This window comes from Stegastes partitus, unplaced genomic scaffold (genome assembly GCF_000690725.1).
Source record: "Stegastes partitus isolate 25-593 unplaced genomic scaffold, Stegastes_partitus-1.0.2 Scaffold155, whole genome shotgun sequence".
Taxonomy (NCBI): Eukaryota; Metazoa; Chordata; class Actinopteri; family Pomacentridae; genus Stegastes; species Stegastes partitus.
The window spans coordinates 278,942-301,638 of NW_007577886.1; the positions used below are offsets into that span (position 1 = coordinate 278,942).

At 41.4% G+C, this 22,697-nt stretch overlaps 1 protein-coding gene across 1 annotated transcript in view; it reads right to left on the bottom strand.

Moving 5' to 3' along the window:
* grid2 (glutamate receptor, ionotropic, delta 2) overlaps window positions 1-22,697 on the bottom strand; it is a 584,280-nt gene that overhangs the window by 153,591 nt on the left and 407,992 nt on the right. Inside the window, exon 8 of the mRNA XM_008279344.1 lies at window positions 19,137-19,256. Within this exon, the coding sequence (XP_008277566.1) occupies window positions 19,137-19,256 (120 nt within the window). The remainder of the gene's footprint in view (window positions 1-19,136; window positions 19,257-22,697) is intronic.

The window sequence follows — 22,697 nt, forward strand, 5'->3', positions numbered from 1 at the left end:
TAACAAAACATTAAAGTTATATAATGATCCTGACATCAAGCCGACACAATATGAAGAAGGCTTGAAGGCAACAAGAGCAAATCCTCCTTAAACCCTACAAAGAATTCCCTCTTCACGTTTGTGTTTAAGCGACATAAGTGCTCCATAATTTGTTATCCTTTGTTTAGCCACACAAAGATGTACACGTTCATAATTTAACACGAGGCATCTGGCAGCAGGAGCACATTCCACTGTGGAGTACCAAAGTTACGCAACCCTGACCTCGAGAAATTACATTTATCTACCACCGATTTTTTTTTTTTTTTTGGTCCAATATGTTTTGGTTCATGTCTCTTTCAGTCCTTTTTTAATATTTCATCATGCTTTAACTGCTCCGAGCACAAGCTGTATTTCAAGAGCGGATATTGCAGGGAAAGTGAATCCAATACGCTGCCAGCTGATGTTTTTACAGATACTGTATATTAAGTATGACCGGGCTGATGCAGACATGTTGCAAATTAGTAGTGTATACAGAATTTCAAGGAGATGGGGATGGTTTTAATATTTTCCCCAAGGGCATTCCAGCAGGCGATACTGAGAAAGGCCTCAAGTGTTATCTTTACATCATTCAGCCATAAGAATAAAACCATCTTGTGTAGGTCCCCTCGTGCTGCTTTAACTGCTTTGACCCATTGAGGCATGGACCTATGGGGGTGCCCTGTGGCGTCCAACTCTGGGACACTGCCAGTGGCTCATTTAGATCCTGCGAGGTGGAAACTCTTCGGGACGGTTTTGTTCCAGTGAATCCCACATATGCTCGATTGGGTGACTCAACACCTTGGTTTCTGTGTCATAATTCTTGAGACGAGCAGTTTTTATGGCGCGTCAATGCGCATTGTCTTACTGGTGGAGGTCACCGCCGTCTGGGAGAGCTGCCGCTATTAGACACATGTCAAAATGAGAGCCACATGAATGCCAGGACCCAAGGTTTCCCTGCAGAATGCTGCATTGTGCATTTTAATGAGGAGATCAATGTCACTCACATCAACTATCAGTGGTTGTAGTGTTGTGGCTGATTGGGTTGCATGTGTCCTTCACAGCTTGCATTAGGAAAAAGGTAGGTGGCCCACAACACAGTGCAGGGAGGCCAGATTTAAGTATGGTAAACAAGAGCAGTAATCGGTAGAGAAGTTAGGCAAACACATACGAGGAGAGGGGAGCTAATCCTCTAGCGAGTTAGCTTTGGTAGAGACATGGGGAGTAAAGAGGGAGTTAAGGAACTTTCTATGGAGAGTGCTCGTGTACAGTAAGCTTGTGTGTGAGCACCGTTTGTGTACATAGGACGTCTGTGTGCTACGTACACAGGCACATTCTTCTGTCTGTAAGGTTCATGTGTGTCTGTGCCTATGCAAATATCTCGCATGTTTATGTGTAAATGACATGTGGGTGGGTGTGTGTTCGCACACTTGTGTATTTGTGATCCACAGAGGCATGCAGCGCTAGGCAGACTCTGGCTGCTGTAATCCGAGGTTTACACGCTGTAATGCTGCTGAAAGCCTGCAGGCCTAGCTGGCAGAGAAAAAGAGAGGGAGAGCAAAAAGGAAAGAGAGAGAGAGAGAGAGAAGAAGAAGGGACATTATAGGGAAGACAAGAAAGAGTAGCTCTGTCAAGGGCACTCATAAGGGACAAGAAATAAACTGATAAATGGAGGGAGAAAAGTGGAGCTGGAGGAAGGAGAGAGGGAGGGACGGAAAAATAAAACGTGTCGTAAAAGGGAAAAATGCAGCAAGACATTTTTGGGAAAAAAGGAGGTGTATGGCATTAAGATAGAGGATTTGGAAATGGACAATGGCTACTCGTATCAGTACTGGTAATAATACTTTTTGGGGGGGTAGAGCCATCACTGCATGCTTCTGTGAATCATAAACCACCACATTTATTTTTTACTCAAACTGTTTTGTTGATCAAGTTCTACACTAAACAGTACCTACCATTGTTTTAGATTTATAGACTGTTGTGGCTGTATTACTTTGCTTTGTTCTACTACATTTAGACAGTGACCAACCAAAACACAGAGCAGTTTAAATTATTTACACTGGTGCATTCCTTCAATGTGTGTGTGTGTGTGGTTTAGTTGAACCAGATAAGAACAGTTAATATTTAATTGGAACTATTTTGACTTTGTGTTGTCCCCAGATAAGTTCTTGTTGCTGTATTTGGGTTGAGGTTCCTCCTCACACTCTCACAATAGTATTATAGTTGTCTGGCAAACCCTTCTGTCCAGAAATAAGTCAACATCTCCCCATATACATACACCAGAAGCATCACTTTGGTAATGTTAATTAAATCAAATGAACTGATACTGAGTTAATCATGTATATCTTAGCTAATTCCTTGGCTGAAGTGTTACTGAATAATCGCAGCACACAAAATAAGTAATCACACAAGTAGTCGGAGGTGCCAGGAATGTGTTTGCTTAACATTACTGCTAAGCCAAAGCACTTAGGCGATATCTGTGGAACGCTGACAAGGTGATAATCATATGCCTGTGTTTTCAGAGCCTGCTGTTTTCATCATTCACACAACGTCAGACTGGCATTTTCAAATTCGTCCAATTACGAGAGCTTTTCAAAAAGCCAATTTTCAGGATTTAGAAAAATGCTGACTTGTTGTGAATAGAATGCTAAATAGAAAATAGGATAAACACGAAAAAAAAAAAAAAAAAAGAGGAAGGGTTTAGAGATGTATTTGACATGACCAATATTTTTGACATGGTCTGAAACGGAGGCTGAAGACTTAAAACACGGTGAACCAGACCGGGGAAATAGGATGGATGGTCACACCTTAATATAATTCAGCGAGATGTGGTGCTAAAGGCGCCTACTGGGAAGTTGGGGAAGGTGGAAAAAGAGAGAGAGTGAGTGTGTGCGGTACAGAATTAGATGAGAGGAGAGGAAATGAAATGAGAGAGGAAGGCCTGACGAGAGGTGAAAGAAAAGGGAGGGAAAGATGGATAACATATCAAACCAATGCAAATCTGCCCCCCCACCACTGTAATCACTTTAGCATGTGCAAGCACACACATAAACACAGACAGGAACGTACACACTGTAAATCCTTCTTGCCGATGCTTATTAAGGGTATGAGAAAATCTACTGTAGGCATGTGGTGATTCACTCGCAGATTATCCCATGATATGATTGTTTGGTATTCAGTCCTCCGGTAGCCTGAGATGGTGTGAGCGCATGTGTGCGGAATGAAACTAGGGGCATCAAAAAAATAAATAAATAAAGAGATAAAAGATAAAGAAAAATTAATTTCCGTATTTTTAGAGTTGAACACTGATAGATAAAATTGTATTCAAGAGAAATTTTGAAAAACACCTGTCAGCAGAACAGGAGATGTTCACAGGATGTACTTTTTTTTTTTTTTTAATTTTCTCTTCCAAGGACGAAGTGTTGCAGCAACTGGACCAACACAATATTTTGATTAGTAAATAACCTGCAGTCAGTACAGTTTGATTTCTTCATCTACACTCGTGACTCGATAATCCGACGCTAAATGTAAAACTTTCTTTTATGTCGGATAGCAAGACTGTCGGATTGTCAAGACGGAGGTCGAGATACAAGGAGGGCTTGATGCTGGAAGGCTCGTTTATTGTTAATTATTGCTCATAGTTGTTATAATAACTATAGGGCTGGTCCCAATAGCACTTTCTGGGCTCAATTAATGATGAATATCAGATTATTTGGCGTGGTCGGGGAACGCACAGGCAGTACTTAGAATAGAATAGAATGCCTTTCTTGTCACTATACACATGTACAATGAGATTAAGAGCAGCTCCTTCAGTGCAACATAGAATAAAGAACAAAATAAAGAGCAAAAAATAAAATAGAAGAGATTTCAATGTAAAATAAGATAAGTTATATATACAGTGTAAGTTATATGTACAGTATAAATTTAGAAAAATGTAGAAAAATATTAGCTTAAATACTTGGCTGCTGATGCCAATTTAGTTAGCGGTCTCACTTTTGTTTCCACCATCGGTGGCGGCGGCACTTCCCCACAGCCGCCACCATCCGCGTGTACTTCCCCAAACACTGAGCACGCTCACTGCGTGTGACGTCGTCGTGTCCTCTTCTGCACATGTGGGACACTTTTGGGTCGTATGAAGTTCACACAGCAGATCACATACAAGTCGTATTTAATTGGAACAAAAAATCCGAATTGAGCATTAAGTCCTGCAGTCTGAACGTAGCCAATCTGTGGGACTGGTCAGTTAGATAATACGCCGCTATCCTTATTTGTGACANTAAAGAAAAATTAATTTCCGTATTTTTAGAGTTGAACACTGACAGATAAAATTGTATTCAAGAGAAATTTTGAAAAACACCTGTCAGCAGAACAGTAGATGTTCACAGGATGTGCTTTTTAAAAAAATTTCTCTTCCAAGGATGAGGTGTTGCAGCAACTGGACCAACACAATGTTTTGATTAGTAAATAACCTGCAGTCAGTACAGTTTGATTTCTTCATCTACAGTCGTGACTCGATAATCCGACACTAAATGTAAAACCTTCTTTTATGTCGGATAGCAAGGCTGTCGGATTGTCAAGACGGAGGTCGAGATACAAGGAGGGCTTGATGCTGGAAGGCTCATTTGTTGTTAATTATTGCTCATAGCTGTTATAATAACTATAGGGCTGGTTCAAATAGCACTTTCTGGGCTCAATTAATGATGAATATCAGACTATTTGGCGTGGTCAGGGAACGCACAGGCAGTACTTAGAATAGAATAGAATGCCTTTATTGTCACTATACACATGTACAATGAGATTAAGAGCAGCTCCTTCAGTGCAACATAAAATAAATAACAAAAATAAAGAGCAAAAAATAAAATAGAAGAGATTTCAATATAAAATAAGATAAGTTATATATACAGTGTAAGTTATATGTACAGTGTAAATTTAGAAAAATTTAGAAAAATATTGGCTTAAATACTTGGCTGCTGATGCTAGTTTAGTTAGCGGTCACACTTCTGTTTCCACCATCAGTGGCGGCTTCCCCACCGCCGCCACCATCCATGTTTACTTCCATAAACACTGAGCATGCTCGCTGTTTGTGACGTCATCGTGTCCTCTTCTACGCATGCGGGACACTTTTGGGTCGTATGAAGTTCACACAGCAGATCACATACAAGTCGTATTTAATTGGAACATAAAATCCGAATTGAGCATTAAGTCCTGCAGTCTGAACGTAGCCAATCTGTGGGACTGGTCAGTTAGATAATACGCCGCTATCCTTATTTGTGACATAAAATGTCATGTTGGAGTCCAAGGCTGTCGGTATGTTAAGGCTGTTTTTCATGGGTTTTAAGGGTCTACATGCCATGGCAGCATACACCGGGTGAAAGGCAAGAAAACCCACAAAAGACGTGTGTCCGCGCTTTGAGAAACAACATACATATGCAGTTTTACACTCCCTTGTGTCAGGACGAGCTGCAGCTTTAATGATGAGTGGTGCGGGCTGATGGTGCGCCTGCTTTAAATCCTGGACCAAAACATGATGGGTGGGTCGGAAAAAATATTGTTTCCTGACTGAGATTTTCTTAGTAAAGCGGGTCTTAGGGAGTTAACTGTTGCCTGGGGAAATCTTATTATGGTAAGTGTATATATTATGAAAAAAAAAAAAAACTTCATACTGAAAATGAGGTCTTAGTAATTATAAGGGGAATAATTGGCTGCTGTTTTTAATAGCTTTGGGCCAATATTTACTGATTATTCAGTGGAAGAGTGAAGAGGCCGTGATTGGCCTCTAGAGGCAGGATTATACCAAAGAACCGAAGTCACGCAGCTGCTCCATGTTTCCGTAACCCTCTCCTCAGCGCGCTTGACTGTCTCTGAATTTACGAGAGAGTAATGACCAATTGAATTCCTTATCAACTGTACACTCGGGGAATTGTGGGAACGGTTTGAAATGAATACACTGTTTGTACAAGAGTGTTTATATTTTCAGACGGAGGACGGAGCTGCAGCGGGAAAGTAGACTTTTTTTTTTTTTTGCCGTCGTGGGATGACGGGATTTTAGTGGTGAATTTGTGACTGCGGTCGCTAGTTTCAGACAGGAGGAATGTCGGGTAATATAACGCGGTTAAGGAAAGGATGTCGAAACCAGGAGCGCGTGAGAACCGATGTGCTGATGAGTTACATCAATTCACATTCCTCCTTCATCAGCTCCATCATCGCAGCGGCAGCCTGTGCTTCGGCGGGCGCCAGCGGTAATATTTGTCGCAGAGCCAGCACGGATTTAAATTGAAGAAAATGTGGGAAAGTTTATGGGAAATTTTCCAATTTCATGGTGAAGTAAAGTAGCGTTAGATAATGGCACTTACTCACCAAGACACCTGTCCCATTTGCCACCAGTTCTCCTCACACAACTTAATTTTTTTTAGCTGTGCCGTGTTATTTCTTTTCACCCTTTTCCTGTTGCTGATCAAGGATACGGCTAATTTGCATGATTAAAGCCTCCCCTCTGGTGAAGATGGAGTTTCTTATCTTGTTAACGTGTCCATATGGCTCAGAGAAACATCATGAGCGAACTGAGCATTCAACACAATAGCGAAGCATTTCTACTATAAGACAGCAGTGTACCGATAACACACAGATTCAGATTTCTGGGGTTTTATATGCAACAAAGCAAAGGAGCCAATCCTGTCAGCTGGTGGGGTGGTACTTTTTTGTGTCCTCAGAATCCAGGTCTGAAATACTCCAATATTACAAATTGCCATTGTGTGGTGCAGAAGTAGTTTGAGTGTTTGAGCAGAGTCACAGGGGAGCTGGTTGTGCTCGAGGTGCTGCGAGTGGAGAAGGGTGGGAGGTGAAAGAGGTGGGAGACCTTAGAGATGAAAGTGACAGCGGAGGGTTACATCTAAGCCGTTTTACAGCAGGAAGGGATTATTTTAATGGGAAAGAAAACCATCTATGTAAGTTTGGAAATGATTATTGGTTAATTGCAATTCATAATTTAACTGATTATAGCCATACATGGGACAAGCATGTCAGAAAAATGTAGATTTGCCGTCACACCAGACTGTGCCATCAGGTGGAGTCTCCTATTGTTTACTGAGATGGAAGACTGCAGCTCGTTTGCTGCGTTTAATACCGCCGAGACCCAAAGAGGAGGTTGAATGTTAATGTTCAAATCCAAAGTGTTAATTGAGTAGTTCTGTGCTTGCTATTTCACTTGTTTGAATGTTTTTTTTTTTGTTTTAAAGATTTATTTTTGGGCTTTTCCGCCTTTAATGATAGTTGAAAGTGAAAGACAGACAGAGAAACATGGGGAGGAGAGTGGGGGGATGACATGCAGCAAATGAGCTGCTGGCTGGAATCGAACCCGGTCCGCTGCGTTGGGGACTATAGCCCCTGTACATGGGTCGCCTGCCCTACCCGCTGAGCTATCCAGGCGCCCAGTGTTTGAATTTTTAATGTGGTGGATGGTCGAGGTGGTTTTAGGGCGTTTGTGTAGCTAGCGATGGGCCACCATGACGGAGACTGCTGTGGTGGTTCATGATTTCTCCCTATTGTGAGGTCGGACTAGAAAAGCCTGTTGAAGAAGAAAAAAAATCTCTTTGAACTAATCTGTTTTTCTTCCCTTGTACCTCGGTATCTACATCTGTACTTTTACTTCCTGTCTCCTGGTATCTCCACCTCAATCTCTTTCATATTCCTCATAAAATTTTCCTACCTGAGCAGCTTTGCCTCAGACTGAGCTTAAGCCTGATGGTATCCTTCCCAGGTAAGAAACTAGACCTCTTCCGTGAGAAAAAAATCTTATGGATCACCCTAACTCAGATATTTTATTTTATTTTTTATCCTTGCAAGAGCAATAGTATTAAGACTGAATCTGTGGTATATTCCCCTCTGTAGGCGCTTACCCTTCTTTCCATATATTATGATTCACCTCGCTTAATCTCTTCCTTGTTCTCTAATCCTTAATATCTGACCCTGAAGCGCCTCAAGGTTTCTGGCTGATGTCCTTCCTCTCCTCTGTTTTCGGGGTCACTTGCCCCTCTTCCCAGAGCTCTGCTTAAACACAAGGACACAACCTTGGTGTCGCCGCTCTCTCCCTCGCATCCCTTTGCCACCTCAGTCATCCTGAGCTGCCACCTTAACAGTGCTATGTTTACAACCGGGTCACAGGCAATTAGGCCTCCCCCCTTATCTCTCCTTCACATCCCTGCTTCTGTCAATCCATTTATCCATCCATCAATCCATCCATCCACTACATAAGCAAAGATTAACCCAAGGACTGACAACCCACACGTCATTTCCCTATCCCTCCCCCCTACTTGTGCCCATCCATCACTTTCCCTTCTGTACTCATCCATCCATACATCCCTCTGACTTAAATAAAAAACATTAGCTTGAGGGCTTAAACATTGATGCTTCTTGGTTTTTTTTTTGTTTTCCTCCCTCCCTGTATCCATCCTACTGTCCTCCCACTATTTTCCATAGCACTCAGACCAGCAGGCTTCACAGCTGAACCTTTATCTTCCATCTTTATCTTTTCTTTCTCTCTCTCAGTGTTGAATTTAAAAACATGACACCCCAGACAAAGACAGATTCACCAGCAATCTCCCTGCATCAATGCCATCAGCGGTCCAATCGAGGCCTAAAGAATGAAAAAGCGATTTGCAGAATAAAGAAATTAAACGATTTACGACTGCTGGCAAAACACAGACGTATGGCTGCTTTCTGTCCACCAGAATCAACAATGTCAGAGCTCAGCGGCAAACATGGCTCCTGTTAAAATGCAGACGGGGGCATCTCGTACTTCAGTGCAAATCAAAAGGGTAGAGGGGAGGTCGGTGGAAGGAGGGCTGGCACCGGAGATTTATAATGCTGATTTCTTCCTCGGTTTGTTTTCAGGAACACACGGTTTATAAAGACAATTGCAGTATTCCAGAAATAGGTATGGACCAAAATGAAAAAAAAATGCCCACACAATAGCACTGCTACTCTTTCATCTTTCCTTCCAAAAAGATTCTGTTTCCAACTCCAGAATTCTTTAAATAATAATAATACTACAGCAGAACCTGCACATGCAGCCAGCAGCCAGCAGCAGCATTTTCTTAACAATCCTTATGTCGCTGCACAGAATCCGTCTTGTGCTGAGACATGAGACGGGATTGACAGTGGCGCACCAGGGGAATAAAACTTCTCCTGGCTTGTCTCAACAAACAGAGAAGCAGACGAGTGGCTGCCGGGCTAGTGTTTAGTGTTACCCATACTGTTTACACAACGGATGTTTTTGTTTGGCACCTCAATGAATTTCCCAATGGGGTTTGTGTGACAGCAGGTAGTAGTTAAAAATGCTGTCTCACACTCCTTCGCAATTTCACATTCGTTTGCTTCACTTATCTGCGTCTCTTGCCTTTCTAAAGTTTCTCTTTTCTATTCGGTGCCACACTTGAGCTAATCCAAGGAGGCCGGCGGGGGCAGTTCATCAGCTTCAATTAGCTCCCAGTGTCCGCTGTGCAGTGGTCACCCGGAATATTAGAAGTTTTGCTGGCGGGTGCACGTGTGTTCACTCATGACAGACGCAGCCCTCCAGCTAAAACAAATCGGTGTCATCAATCAGGCCACAGAGGAAGCTTGCAAACACTCAAGTATTCATGAGTTCACAAGGGTAAAAGCCGTTATCACAAAGGTTGGGGAGAAAAAAAAAAGTCTATTTAGTGCTCCTGCCTTATCCACACTTCAGAAAAAAGGACAGGATAGCAGATAAGAAGCCTTAAAGGAATACCTCAACATTTGGGGGAAATATGCTTGTTTGCCACCTGACTGAGAGTTAAATGAGCAGATCGATATCAGTTTAATCTCTTTTAGTTCAGCAGCAAGATTAGTCTATAACAAAACAAGAGGAAACAGCTCATCTCAGTCAAAACAGAAACAATAATTTTTTTTTTTCGCTGCCAATACATCCGAGCATCAGCTGGGAAAAAAACCAAACTAATCAGATGTCTTCCTCTTTTTATCTACAAGTATTAATGCAGAATTTGTTGGAGGCACCTTTGACAGAGCGAGAGAAGCATTTCCTCTGTACTGGCTGGCCCACATCTTAAATATATACATTATGTGCTGAACACAAACAGATGAAACTAATGTCAGTCTCTTCATTTAAGTCCACCAAAGACATGTGTGTTCACGAAATGTCAGACGGTTTCTAAAGGGGACACAACCAGCCGGTCGCCACACATCAAACCTTTGCTGTTACATTATCTTTGTACGGAAGTGGCTTAGCTGTTTTCACTAATGTGCAGCTGGTGTTAGAAGGCAGAGAGTCAAAAAATAACACAGGATCTTGTGTAATTTTAAACGAAACACTAAGCTGAAGTGCTCTTGCACACATAAGCCAAAGCGGAAAAAAAAAAAGAATGAATGAAGGCACTTAATGGCAAACAGAAAACACCAAAGCTGAATGTAGAAGTACTTGTTCTGTTGATGGCTGGTTTCTACTGTTGGTATTTCAATGATAGAACAATCGGGATTCAAATAGATTTTGTAGCGTGTTAATCGTGCATTTTAAAGGAAGATTTAAAAATGATAATAATTGATGAAATGCTGATAAATATCACATATTCTACCATCTTTAAAAGTTTAGATGTCCTTCAATATCACCCCTGATGGTTTCCCCTTAAATAAAATAATAATAATAATAATAAAAATCTCTCACACCAACACACAGCTATCAGGTGAGAGGAGCGGAGGGGAAAGAATCTGCGAGGCAGGACAAATCAATGACGTCCTCTCTTCTCTCCCTGCTCCTCAGTCCTTCCCTCCTGTTCCTTCCCTTCGCCCAGGCATCCCGACTGCTTCCCCACTCCTTCCACTTCCCGCCCCCTCCGTCCTTTTGCAATCTCCCACCTGGCCTGGAGGTGTGAGAGACACGCTGAATAAAGATTCATGCAAATCTACCCAATAGGACGGAAAATAGGGGATCTTTCTACCCTTGGAGATATTTTTTTTTCCGTCTGCCGCTATCTTTCCACCCTTCACTCTTTGCATGTTTCAGCTCAGATTTGCTTTCTATCTCCCTGTGATTTGTTTATTCTATGCTGCTTCCTTTCTAACTTACTGTCTGTCTGGCATAATGCTCGTCTCCATGTATGTCATCTGGTGTGTTTGTCTCTAAACTGCCTCTCATCATCCTCTGTATCTCACCCTGCATGACTTTTTCTTTTTTACATAGTTCCAACAATCAGTTCCGGTGTTGTTGCCCCTCATCCAGCCTTCTTAAAATAGAGCTTGCTAACGTGCACTTGCCCTTTAGAGCTGTTTTGTTCCATGATTGGAGCATGTGTGAGAGGCTGCTGTACACCTACATGCTGTGCATGGAAAATCAGAATTTAATAAACACCTCATTATACCAATTTCCTTGTTAGCAACCGTAGCATATTTGATATTATCAAAAATCTTGATCTGGCCTTTAGGTCTTTTTTAGCATCTTAGCTCTGAAAACACAACTGTGCTTGTTCTGAAATACAACCTTATTGTTAAACAGCTATGTATATGTTCTATCTACTTTAAATGCTTCTTACAAACTTTACATTTTATCTACTATGTGCTTGAATTTGGGCTCTATCAGTCCATCTCTGTGGTTTAGACAGAAATACCCAAACAAATACCGGATTGACTGCCAAACGATTCTGATGTGAAACTGACGGTGTCCAGAGAATGATCTAATGTGTGTGGGCAACATGAATGTCTACTCAAAACAGTCATGGTGTCCAGAGAATTCTATTGACCCCCTGACCATGCAGAAACACCAGCAGCTCTCCAAAAATTACACAACAATATTTTAACATCTACTAGAAGGATTGGCACTAATATTTCTACGTGGTTCGCAGAAAATGTATCCGAGTGATTGTGGTGATCTTCGGACATGTATGATTGAGAGTTAAGGATTTACTATGGAGTTAAAATCTGATACACAGAGTCATGTCTCTTCAGGAAGAACTCCTTAACCCCGCTAAATTCCTATAAATCTCTTTAAATTGCATTCCTTTTCTTCATTTTAAAATATATGGAGACAAACACATATTGGCACCAATGACGTTGTACTCGTGGTAAGGGGGCAGGAGGGGAGGATAGAGGTATAGGCTGGCACAAGACCCTCACTCAGGAAATGTGGGTCCGCGTCCCATGTATGACTGTTATACGTAGAAATCAGTTTTGTAGTTCATTTTCATTTTTTCTTTTTGGTTAGGTTTAGGTTCAGGAAAATGTCTTTAAAGACATGTTTGAGTTTTTATTCTTTCATTTTCGGGGTTGCCATGGTGACGAGTCTCACCCTATTTAATATATAACGAGTTGACTGAAAAGGCTCAATAGGAAAGCAATAAAAACATGGCAAATATATGTTGATTTGAATTGACTTGTGATGCGTCAGAAATGTAATCAGGCAGAAGTACGTTCCTTCCGAAGTGTAATTGAGAACGCAGCTTAGTGCAGAAATGTAATTTTGTGGAGACGTGATTGTAAACATTCTATCTGCATATGAAGAGTTCATTTGCAAAAACAGATCACTCGATTTAACTCCAAAAACTTATTTTTTTGTTGTTTGCTTGAGATAATATTAATCAAACTGAAGTTGAGTGGATTTGACTCAGTAGAAATGACAAAAATAGAGATAACTTAAGTTTGGTTGATATTGTCTCAGGTGAATGATGGAAAAGTGGGTTTTCTGAAGGTTTGTGAAGATGGAGTTATCTGTTTTTGCAAATGAACTCTTCATATTATAATACTTATGGTGGCGAAACAAGTTCAGACGCCTATTGTCACTTGCAGAGCCGTTACTGTTGTTATTAATTCTATTTAGCCACGACAAAGTCAACAGTAGTTTGGAACAGCAGTCCAGTAAAGGCTCATTGCTCATATTTCTGACATGTTTGATTTTAACAGGTGACCTCTGAAGTAGTTCAGTGGAATCCTGCTGCACTGTGAACATCTGAACAGACACCAGCGACAGGATATTAGTCTGTGAGCCAATAACAGGTGAGTCGTTGGGAAGGAACAAAAAACAGTCGACTGCTATTTTATCCTGGGATATTGTGTTGTGTAAGACTTGGTATCCGCTCCAAAAAAAAGTAGAGAAATGTAGAATAATAATAAATGTAAACATGCAAAGGCCATGCATTAGGTATATTTTAGTATTTTCATAGTTGTTAAAGACATTATGATTGACCCCCATGGACTATAAAGTCCAAATAAGCTCATATCCTACTGTAACACTAACTAAAAGTAAAAACCGAACAAACTATTGTGTACTATAAACCAAGCAGAGCTAGAACGAGTTAAATAAAAGACTCATCTTCTTGTTGCGGACCAGGTGCTCACACAAATTCACTACTTGTGCTCCCACAAAAATGACAAAACGACGCAAAAGCTCGATTGAGATTTGGCGTCCCGACCCAGAGGTGAACACGTGTCTGTGGAGCGCATCTGTTCTCCGTTATATTATATGAAAAATAAATACAACAGCTTTGTGTGTCACTTCAGCTTAAATTCATGAAAGAAACTCTGTCAACAGTAATTAACTGTGTTTGAAAACCCGGTTGAAATGTGAATTGTTTGATAGTAAATTTGCTCTGCGTACTTGTGTGTGTGTGTGTGTGTGTGTGTGTGTGTGTGTGTGTGTGTGCGCCTCGTAGGGAGCAGCGGAAACCCAGCGTTTCTCTGCGTTACGTACTGATGGTCATGCCGAGTGACACAAATTGTCATGCAAAGCGAAAAGGGGTTAGCTTAACATTTCCAAACACGCCAGAAGATTTATGCAAATGTGTGTGTATGTGTGTGTGCACGTGTGTGTGTGTGTGTGTGTGCATGATGGACTCGCACGCGTTCCGGACTGACTGCAGCTATTAAGTGTATTTGAGTTGGTGAGCACATTAAGCCATCACATGAGAGAGAGAGAGAGAGAGAGAAAAAATGTCTTTCAATCTTTCCAAACATGTAATGGAAGGAAATGTTTTCTCACATGATAACAGGCCTGTGAGGGGCTTCCAGGGTCCACTGACTCTTTGAAGTCACTTAACATAATTTACCACATATGTCAGATGGGGGACCGGAGACGATAATTGAAGGTGACCTCAATTTAAGAACACGGCTTTTTACAGGTCATTGATTCCTGCAAAGGGGGAAGAATATTTCTGTCTCTCTCTCTTCCAAAAGATGGAGAATATGTGCTGATGCGAGCGAAGGAGGAGGAGGGCACGAGCATACGTGAGAGCGTAATGATGGTGACTCGATTATGACCTGTGCTGCTGTTTCTATCTCTTGTATGGAATCTATAAGGATTAGGTCATCCGTCTCCTCTCACGCTCTTCTTCTTCCTGTTTCCTTTTTACCTTTACATCAAGCCCATCCCTTCCCTTATCTCCTCAGTTAGCCTTTTATACCGCGCTTGTTCGAAAGCATTTGATGCCGTTTTTTTTTTTTCCCCCTCTGTGAAGTCATTTAAGATGTCGCAGATAGCTAACGAAGCAATTACACATGGCAGACTTGTCGCCTCTGTGTAAGAGATCAGTGGAGCCTGGCATGCCCGTAGACGTATATATAGAGAGAGATATAGGCTCCTGTGTATAGCCACTGAAGCTAATGGAGCAGAAAGCCAATTCTACCACAGTGTAGCAGTAATAATTATGACTGATCTCAGCTGTCTGCTATTATCATTATCACTACACAACTGTATGCATATGTGTGAAGTATGATGGGGATTGAAAAAAAAAAAAGGTGGACGCAGATTGGGAAGAGGTGGGGGACTCATGAAACGGCAGGCAGGACGGAGGGAGGAGAGGAAGATCACATGAAGTTGTACAGAAAGAAAGAGTTCCTCAGAAGAATCACTTAATTAAGGTAAGATAGGAAAACAAAAAAAAAAATACTTCACTGTGTGCTTGTCATTAATGAGACTTTTAGCAGGGAAAAAAAACAAAAAAAAAAATACTTCACTGTGTGCTTGTCATTAATGAGACTTTTAGCAGGGATAAGACGACTCAAAGAGGAGCCAGAACAGTGAAGGGGGAGAGGAAAGAAAGCTCAGGTTAAGTGGTATTCTCAGTAGAACGTAGCGCTAATACCATAATTAGGGGAGTATGCGTATACTGTTAATGCTGTGGTCACTCGCTTTGTGTCGCACTGGTTGCAATGTCAGTTTGCTCTTTGGGGGGCCTGCTGTCCATAATTTACAATGAGAACGGGATACAAGAAAAATACATTTGACTCCATATGTTATGAACATTAATGTACATGGTCTGGGTGTGGGGGAGAAAGACAAAGATGATGTATAATTTATTCAGTTAAATAACTGATGGTAATTTTTCTATTCGGTTCAGAAGTTTGAATTTTTTCCTCTCTCTCTTCTAGGAAAAAGGTCACTGCCGGGTGAAACCTCAGTGTCTGCAACTGGTAAAACACACAATTACCACAGAATAAAGGCTAAATTATTGAACAAAGGTTCTTATAAGGAATGCTCGGGATCAAATATTTAGCAGGTAAGGCTTCCGTCCCGTGACCATGGGGAATGTTAAGTACGGGGCGGGATGTGGAAATGGTGCAGCACCGAGCGGCGCACTTACATGAAGGAATCTTTCCAAGTTAAATGCACGACAAAGATAATCCAGCAGCTGCTCAAATAATGAACCATTTTCTGTCTGATTGAAATATAACTGATCCCCAGCCTATGAAATTGAGGGACATTGTTGGCAATCTGTAAAAAAAAAAATGAATAAAAAAGCCGTTCCAAGTCCTTTTATTTGCTGGCTCTGGTTACTCTGCCATTATTAATGTTTATAAAACGCCAGCCGGAATTGAGAAATATACACTGTCTGGGTCTTCCTGACAGCCTCCCTCATCACTGGCTGCTATAAAGAATTAAAACAAAAGATCTCACACACTTGCTGGTTCAGTTTGCACAGGTCCTACAGGGATATCTGTTGTTCGTCTTGAGCACTTCACATTATTGGGATGGTAATACGCTCCTGGATCGGCAGGAAACACCGTTGGCCATATTGGACTGCACCATTTGGACGCATTGTAATAAGTAGCCATCTGCACTGCACGGGATTGGCGATTCCCAATTCACACATGAGTTTTGAATAATTGAATCACGCACCGTGAGAGACAAAAGTATCGCCGTTCAAGCCATTACTAAAATGAAAATGGCAGGGTTGCTTTTCATAACGCACGCTGAGGTATGAAGTCACCTTTCACCTGTGCTCACGATGCAGAGGTGACGGGAGAAACAATTTTGCACATATAACAGCTCTCGTCCTTCTCCATCGCGGCGGCTTTGAATTGATATTGTGCTTAAAAGTCGACCTTTCCGTAACATACTCGCAGCTACGTTTGGGAATCGTGGGTAATGGAATGTTTGAGCAGCGAGAGAGAAGCTCGCCATTATTTTCGACTGCTATCCCAGGGTTTTCATTTCTTTTTTTTAAGCTTTTCCTCTGCACACATTTATCCACACACATACTGGGTCAGACAAGACTTTTTCTCTGGCTTTCCTTCTCAGTGGTGGGGTGGTTAGAGGCTGGCTATTTTCGCTAACCTTTTTCTCCAGTCTGACATACATCTGCCAGGCCTTTATAGCTGGTTAGATGCTCAGTGTGAACACCGTTTCAGAGGACGCCGCACCATGTGGAAAGGCTTGATTCGGCTGAAAGCGACTACACAAGCGCTCTGAGAGGAATACCAGGCCCCTCTTTAGTCATTTTATGCCATGTATGAATTTAATTGAATCCCAATGACAGACCAACAAATGTTCAGAGTATTAAGGGAGACTGTGGCAGGAATACTGTATAACAAGTGCTTTAATTCCCTCAGAAGTAATTATGCTCTCTGATTAGGGAATTGTGCGTTAATGTAATTATGCTGTGCTTTAAAGATTAATTTTGTCTGTGATGGCATGCTGTGTTATGTCGGTGTCTCACCACATTATCCATAATCACAGCCCACTGTTATCTGTAAAAAGATCCCTCTGGTGTGGAGGACAGACACGCTGCGAGTGTGTGTTTCAGGGGGTCTTATTTTCCTGCGCTGCTATTCGTGGAAGTGAATGTGCCGAACCTGTGCGCGCAGATGTCTCTCCTTCCAACAGGAATACACGAGGATAAAGGCATCACAGGTGTGAGTCTGATACGTCTCTCTAATCCTAACCCATATCCACTGTTTTTATATGAACATTCATTCGTGTCGGGAAACCCGTCTTCTATCAGAGGGAATGTTAAGAAACCTGAACTGTAAGAACAAAGGTGTCCATGCTGTCTTTGTTCAAACATATAGTTGTGACTCGATAATCCGACACTAAATGTAAAACCTTCTTTTATGTCGGATTGTCAAGACGGAGATCGAGATACAAGGAGGGCTTGATGCTTGAAGGCTCATTTGTTGCTAATTATTGTTCATAGTTGTTATAATAACTAGTAGGGCTGGTCCCAATAGCACTTTGTGGTCTCTGGATATTCAGGCCCAACTAACAATGAATATTCGGCGCGGTCGGCAATCCAATTTTTTTTTTCTCCTATGCAACCTGTATCTGATCTTTTCATGATAATTAAGGATGCATATCCTAATGTAACATTAGATTTTTGTATAATTATATTCATTTGCCTTTGCTAAATTTGTTTATTATTTTTGTATTAAATTATGTGGTGCCTTATATCTTATTTCACTAAGTATTTAGTCAGATATGTTGTTATTTTATGTTTACTTCTTGCCCTGCTCTATGTCCCAAATGTTGGTTCCTACCTGCTATTGTTTTAGTACAGCGCTTAGAAAGGAGGGACGGGGTGAAGGGTGAGAGTGAAGCGCGGTGAGCCTATGTTGGTCTGGGCTGCCAATAAAGCTGCTGAACTGTCCTGCCGTTGTGGTGAGTTATTAGCACGGAAGATAGCAAAACATAACGCGAGTATAAAGTAATTGTAACCCGACTGACCCACGCCTGGAGACAAGTGAGACGCTCAACATTTCAGGGCTACATGTCCATTTCTGAACATGCGGGACACTTTTGAAGTTCACACAGCAGATCACATACAAGCTGCATTTAATTGGAAATGTGAACAAACTCGCAAAAAAAATAAAAATGGATTTCACAAAAAAATCCAAATTGAGCATTAAGTCCTGCAGTCTGAACGTAGCCAATCTGTCGGATTGTTCAGTTAGATAATACACTGTTATCTTTATTTGTGACATAAAATGTCATGTTGGAGTCGGAATCCAAGGCTGTCGGTATGTTAAGGCTATTTTTAATGGGTTCCGCTCATTTTTCCTAAAAACCTGTCGAATAGCAACGTTTTGGATTGTTAAGGGTCGGATTATCGAGTCACGACTGTACTGACATATTTCAAGAAGGTTTGCTTAGAAGTGTTCTGTTCAAATATAGCAACTGAAACATACATAATGTTATCATGTATTATTATTATTACATTCATCTACATTCTAGATTTGAGTTCCTGGCATCAGTCACTGAATATACAGTATTCTCACAAAACACACACACACACACAAGTGCACACAACCCAACAGTGTGATTAATATGTGTGCGTGGCTGTGAGGGAGAGGGCTGTCTTTCATGAGGCCTGTTAAAATTCATTATGCGTGTATCATTACCAAATACCACTTGAAAATGCTCCTAATTAATCCAATTAACACCAGGCTTTATTGAAGGGGAGGTGAGTTGCTGGGCTGATGCTGTATCTAGCTGGTGCATGAAGGAACATACGGAAAAACGAATAAGCAACCGGCGTGCGAAAACAAAGAACGTAAAGACGCATTAACTGCTTCTTCTTTGCATTTGTTCTGCTAGAATTATTGATGGTTCAGGGGGGAGAAAAAAAGAGAAAGAAAAGAAAAAGAAATCTGTCACAGAAGAATTCAGAATTAAATAGAGAAAAGTAGCAGGACTGTACTCTGTTATGCAAGGGTGACAGGCACAAGGAAGGAAATGCCTGAATAAATATGGGATGAAATAATGTAGAGAGCAGGTGCGGTGGAATTCCCTGGTAAATCCAGGAATTATGCAAATCCCTTCCACGCTTTTGAGCAGAAATGATTCCCCCCTTCACCTACGGTAGTACACTCTTGTTTTAACTACTTACCCTGCTGACTCCACGTCCCCTGTCTTCTCCGTAGTTCGTTCCCAGGATTTCGAAGAAGATATTGGGGTTAGTGCCGTTGTCGGTGAACTCCAGGAAACTGGTGATCCCGCTTACTCCGAACTGCAAGAACAGAATGAAACGTTCAGATGTTATCGATGGTTCGTTTCAGTGGTATTATTGCTGTTTGGTTAAAATTATCAGTAATCGTCATCCTGATACTCATTAGTATAATTACGCCTCATCATCTGTATAACGTGTCTTTGGCTATAGTATAATAAACCTCATCAACAATCACCCTGTGAAATTTGGACAATTAATCCCTCAGTTTCAGATGCAAAAGAACAAGTCCGATCCACAGATCTCCACCTAATAACCTCATGTTTGGTGCCAACTTGCTGGTGCCAAACACCACAGGACACCCCCAGAGGTCCCCTGTACATGCCTCAAGGGGTCAGAGGTGTTTTGTCACAAGAGGGGGACCGGTTCAAAACTGCTCAGGCTGCTTTAATGTTTCAACTAATCAGCATATTTCCAGCTAAAACTTACATGAAAGTGGGTGTAGCTCTATGCTAGGATGCATGTGGGTGGGTGTGCGTCTTAAATGTGCATTATATGTTAATGTGTGCGGAAATAAAAAGGAGCAAATGGCTGCATTAGTGTCTCTTTTATGAGTAACTGCATATATGATATAGTTCATAAATGGCTTTAATGCACTTTTTGGTTTATTAATCCACACTGACACACAATTATACTGTTAGGATATTTAATTATTTTATCCCCCTGGGATGACCAGGGCCACACACACACACACACAATACACACAATACACACTCACATGCACACAAACACAGACTCAATAAAGCACATGTTCATTTTCTTCCTTGTAAGCTCGGCGAGGGTGAAACTCGCTCAGATACTGTTCACTGCCTTTAATAATTATTTCGTTAATTAATGCTGGCAGCTCAATATTGGAACAATACATTGAAGAAAATATATATTTTAATTGCACCTAATGTAAGAACATGCCATTAGGCCTCGGAGAATTAATGAAAGGCAGAGGAATAAATAGGAAGACTCAAGGTGTTTTCTGATGTCTAAAAGCTACTTAAATCTAAGATGAAAGTGACTGAGTCGGTGTTTTATAATAGCAGCCATATTAAATCGAGAAGAGTTAAGGTTGTACTTTGAAACAGCCCCGTGGGCCCTCCTGGCTCCGGATGTTTGGCTGCATCGCTGCCCTTACTTGCGCCTTAAAAGTGATCAATAACATTTTTAAATGAATCCTAAAACCTAAACTGCTTGAGTCACAGCGACTCAAAGGAGGATCTACAGCGAGCAATGATACGCAGTCGACTAACAGCGCAGCACAAACAACACATACTTCAGGCTTTGGGGGATCAGTCTGACAGCAGCTTCACCTGCTGCACCTTATTTCCCGCTCTGAATTCGTCAATGACACCAAACAACAACATCAATAGAGCTCCTCATCAACAGCTGCAAATTAGTATTTATCATTACCATAATGGCCCCACATACCAAAACACTGATTAAGCACACGGGCACACGCACAGTAAGTAAAGAACACTGCTGATACAGTGCAAAACGGAACCGATGCCAGGGCTGTTGAACTATTCTATTACTGCTCAGGGCTCTTCAACACAGTTCTGTTGAGACAGTCGTGGAGGTTGGGTTAACAGACGGGGCTGGCTGATGAAAGCGTTGCCAAACCCCAGTCTGATCTCAAGGTGAAGTGCAGAGATAGATATGAAAGCCATTTCGCCGCATTTATTTATTGTCTGACACTAATCCTAAATTAGCATTTCACTTGGCTTCATCATTCAGTCAAACTGCCATCCCTCGAGTAGTTTTTTATTGATATCAAAACAGAGGGCATTGATCCAATTGGATTTAACAGTGATGAAAGTGTTGCCAAACCCTCGTCTGAACTCAAGGTGAAATGCAGAGATTCCTGAAATTATAGCTAAAGGATGAAATCCTCTATCTGCCAAAAGTCAACTGTTCAGGAACTGAAGAAAACTTGCTGATTGATGCATGTATTTTTTTTTTTAAAGGTATGCAGTCCTTTGAATATATGATCACTTGGGTCGTGAAGTCTGCCGAGCTCAGAACTTGGAAACTTTCAGTCAAAGTAATGAACAAAAATTGGATTTCCATGTGATAAGAACAATATAAAAATGGTGGGCTTATTTAGAGCCTCCTCCATGTCACTCTTCATCCCTGGAGGGGATTTCAGCTACGCCAAGCGATGCCACTGTATAAATGAATTTAGCAGTGACTGCATCTCGCTGTTTCAACTAGACTGTTTCAGCCATGTAACAATAGTGCCTGGTCTCCAAAATTCCCTGTAATGAGCACAATGTCTTGAAATGCAAATACATGCTCCCTAAATGTAAAGTGCAAAAAAAAAAAAGTGTTTTTCCTGCTGCTAAAAGATACACGAGACACATCTATAAATAGGAAGAAATCGGAAATTCTGCTTGGGTGCTGTAGTTGGTACGACAATGGGCATATGCTGCTGCTTTCAACCCGAGTAATCAAACCTCAGTTCCAAACTCTGACAAAAATATTTTCTGGTGTGAGTCGTTTCTAGCAGATATATAGAGAATACTTTAGAACAACTGCAGAATTATTTTTTTCTTATTTTAGAGCTATTTCCAACCGACATGCACACACCTACAAGCATCCCGCTGGGGAAAGCAGCATCAGGTGACTTTGGGTCAATGAAGTTTAACATTTGAAAGATAAACTAGGTATGACAAGAGTTGGTTTTATCAGACAAAACACATGGTATCAGTTGCTTAAACTTCTGTATGTTTCTTTAAGTTTTAACATCGTTATCACAGACTTCTGTAAATCATTGTAAGTGTTCTGATTGACCTCCGTTAATAACCACAACATGTGAACCATGTGTAACTGGTGGATTCAGCGCTCTGCGTCGAGGAGACTCTTTTGGAGACGATCTCCGTTTATTACAGACCTGGACAGCTTGACAGCCGATAAAAAACAAACAAAAAAAACATACAAAATCTTCCGTCAACTCACAAAATCTGAACCCCTCTTGTACAGAACACAGAGGTAAGGCAGGAAAAGCTCAGCTATGGGACGGGATGGGGGGCCAAAAGTGTACGTAGGGGTACCAGGACCACCCCCACAGCAAAGGTTCCACACAACTAAGAGGCAGACCAAACGTTATATAATTATAACAATACATAAAATAACAACAAAACAAATTGGTATATTATGTACTACAAATACTGCATATATATATTTGACCCAAAACCACTGCTGCATCACTGACCCTGTTACACATGGAGAGGAATTTTATTGCTCTCAGTTGTTTTTTGTCTCTCCGTTTGGAAGGATTTACTGACCATACAGCAACAACTAAGCTGTGCCTCAGTGACTGAACACAGCTCTCCAGAATCCTGACCTCAGCTGTGCAGTTAACACCATAGACTGTATAAAAGATGGACGTAGCAACCGGCCCTGAAAAATGAAGCCAACCCGGAAGTGTCAAAAACCTGCAATATCACTACGTCC